This window comes from Peromyscus maniculatus, chromosome X (assembly GCF_049852395.1).
Source record: "Peromyscus maniculatus bairdii isolate BWxNUB_F1_BW_parent chromosome X, HU_Pman_BW_mat_3.1, whole genome shotgun sequence".
Classification (NCBI taxonomy): Eukaryota; Metazoa; Chordata; class Mammalia; order Rodentia; family Cricetidae; genus Peromyscus; species Peromyscus maniculatus.
The window spans coordinates 15,863,739-15,865,836 of NC_134875.1; the positions used below are offsets into that span (position 1 = coordinate 15,863,739).

General features: G+C 40.4%; 1 protein-coding gene across 1 annotated transcript; it reads left to right on the forward strand.

Moving 5' to 3' along the window:
• The first annotated feature begins 826 nt into the window (after positions 1-826).
• On the forward strand, positions 827-1,528 carry LOC121826657 (uncharacterized). Its single transcript, XM_042270470.2, is given in 2 exon segments — positions 827-1,090; positions 1,092-1,528. Coding segments are annotated over 2 exon segments (648 nt in total). The 5' UTR covers positions 827-829; the 3' UTR covers positions 1,479-1,528.
• Positions 1,529-2,098: the final 570 nt, after the last annotated feature.

Here is a 2,098-nt window from a genome sequence, read left to right on the forward strand (position 1 = left end):
CATCAGAAGTACATTCCTCCTGTGGGTGTACTACCTCCTCTACTTGAATTGTTAGCCAAGTTTACTGGTTACATAAAAGAATCTAGAATCCATTCAGAGAGCAGTTAGTTAGCCCTTGCTACTCCAACAGTCAAACTGTTATTGCATAGGTGGGTATATCTAGCTTTTCAAACAGTTTCTTTATACTCCCTTTATTCCAGTTAATCCTCCTCCATCTCACACCTTCATCTCCTCAATTCCCCCCTCTCTGGCTCCCTATCTAAACATTTCCACTCAGAGTCCCTCTTTCTTTATATCTATATTGTACTACCCTCCCTCCCTAAGGTACACAAACTCCCTGCGCAATAAACATTTGCCTTTTTTGTTTCTTGATCTGCACAGGTACTCCACTAGATGTAATGTACTAAAGCTAGTATCATCATATGAGAGAAAAACTAGTGGAATTTGTCCTTTTTATACTAGGTTACTCATGTACAAATCCATCCATTTCCCATGCATATTTCATTTTTATAGCTAAGTAATATTCTATTATACATGTGTACTACATTTGTTATTATTATTGACAACTTTGTGTCATCCCATACATGGACTATAAGTTATCTAATGCCTTAGAAATAGTAAACATATTCTTTAAGGAAAATTATTCATGAATTCATATGTGTAACACAAGTTACAGGTGTCAGCACACTTTAATAGTTACTGTGTTTCCTTTTACTGTGGAAAAATATCCATACTCTAAGCTAGCATATTTTCTGATGATAGCAAAAGTACTTTTGTTTTAAATTATTACACCCTGAGTTTTCTGCATTTCAGGCTCATCAAAGAAAATATGGCGGCAATATCATCTTGGGTGCCCAAAGTATCAGCTTGTAAACCTGATACGAAGCCTGAGGACATTCTACAAACTCAACCTCTGATTTCAAATTAAGACCAGACATCTAGGCCCTCATGTCAAGAAAAACTATCTGTATCAAACAGTGCAATAAAATCAATTCAGCCTTCAAGTCTACAAAAGCCATACATGCCATCCAATGCACAAAGACCAGCGAGATACTCAAATACAGATAAGTCATTCATACCATGCACTGTAAAAAGCATCAAGTAGGCAATAAGATTTGAAAAGGCCAACCAAATCAAGCTGCCAAAGATTACATAAGTCACATTACCTGGAAAAGTCATATAAGAAACACAACCTTTAAAAATCATATAATCTTACCCACACCTGTAAATTAGCTAGTCAAGTCAATTCATCCAATTCAAAGAAGCAAGTCATACAACCATGGCTAGCTATTCTGTAATCTTCAAATATGCTAGCCAAACAATCTTGTCCATCAGTCTCACATAATCAAATCCTGTCCACCAAACCATGCAGAATAAAGAAACCAAACCAGTCACATGGACACCATGATCTGAAAAAGCCAGTGAGTACAGGAAAGGCTGCATTACCCAGGAGGCATCTATCAGACAAAGTTTGCTGATATTTTTTTATATTTCTTTTTTTTAAATTTTATTTTACAATATAATTTAATTCTACATATCAACCACAGATTCCCTTGTTCTCCCCCTCCCACCCCCCTCCCCTTCCCCCCAGCTTACCCCCCATTCCCATCTCCTCCAGGGCAAAGACTCCCCAGAGGATTGAGGTCAACCTGGTAGACTCAGTCCAGGCAGGTCCACTCCCCTACTCTCATGCTGAGCCAAGCGTCCCTGCATAAGCCCCAGGTTTCAAACCGCCAACTCATGCACTGAGCACAGGACCTGGTCCCACTGCCTGGATGCCTCCCAAACAGATCAAGCCAATCAACTGTCTCACCTATTCAGAGGGCCTGATCCAGTTGGGGGCCCCTCAGCCATTGGTTCATAGTTCATGTTTTTCCATTAGTTTGGCTATTTGTCCCTGTATGTTATCCAACCTTGGTCTCAACAATTCTCGCTCATATAAACCCTCCTCTTTCTCACCAATTGGACTCCCGGAGCTCCACCAGGGGCCTGGCCGTGGATCTCTGCATCCAGTTTCCTCAGTCATTGGATGGGATTTCTAGCATGACAATTAGGGTGTTTGACCATCCTATCACCAGAGTAGGTCAGTTTGGGCTGT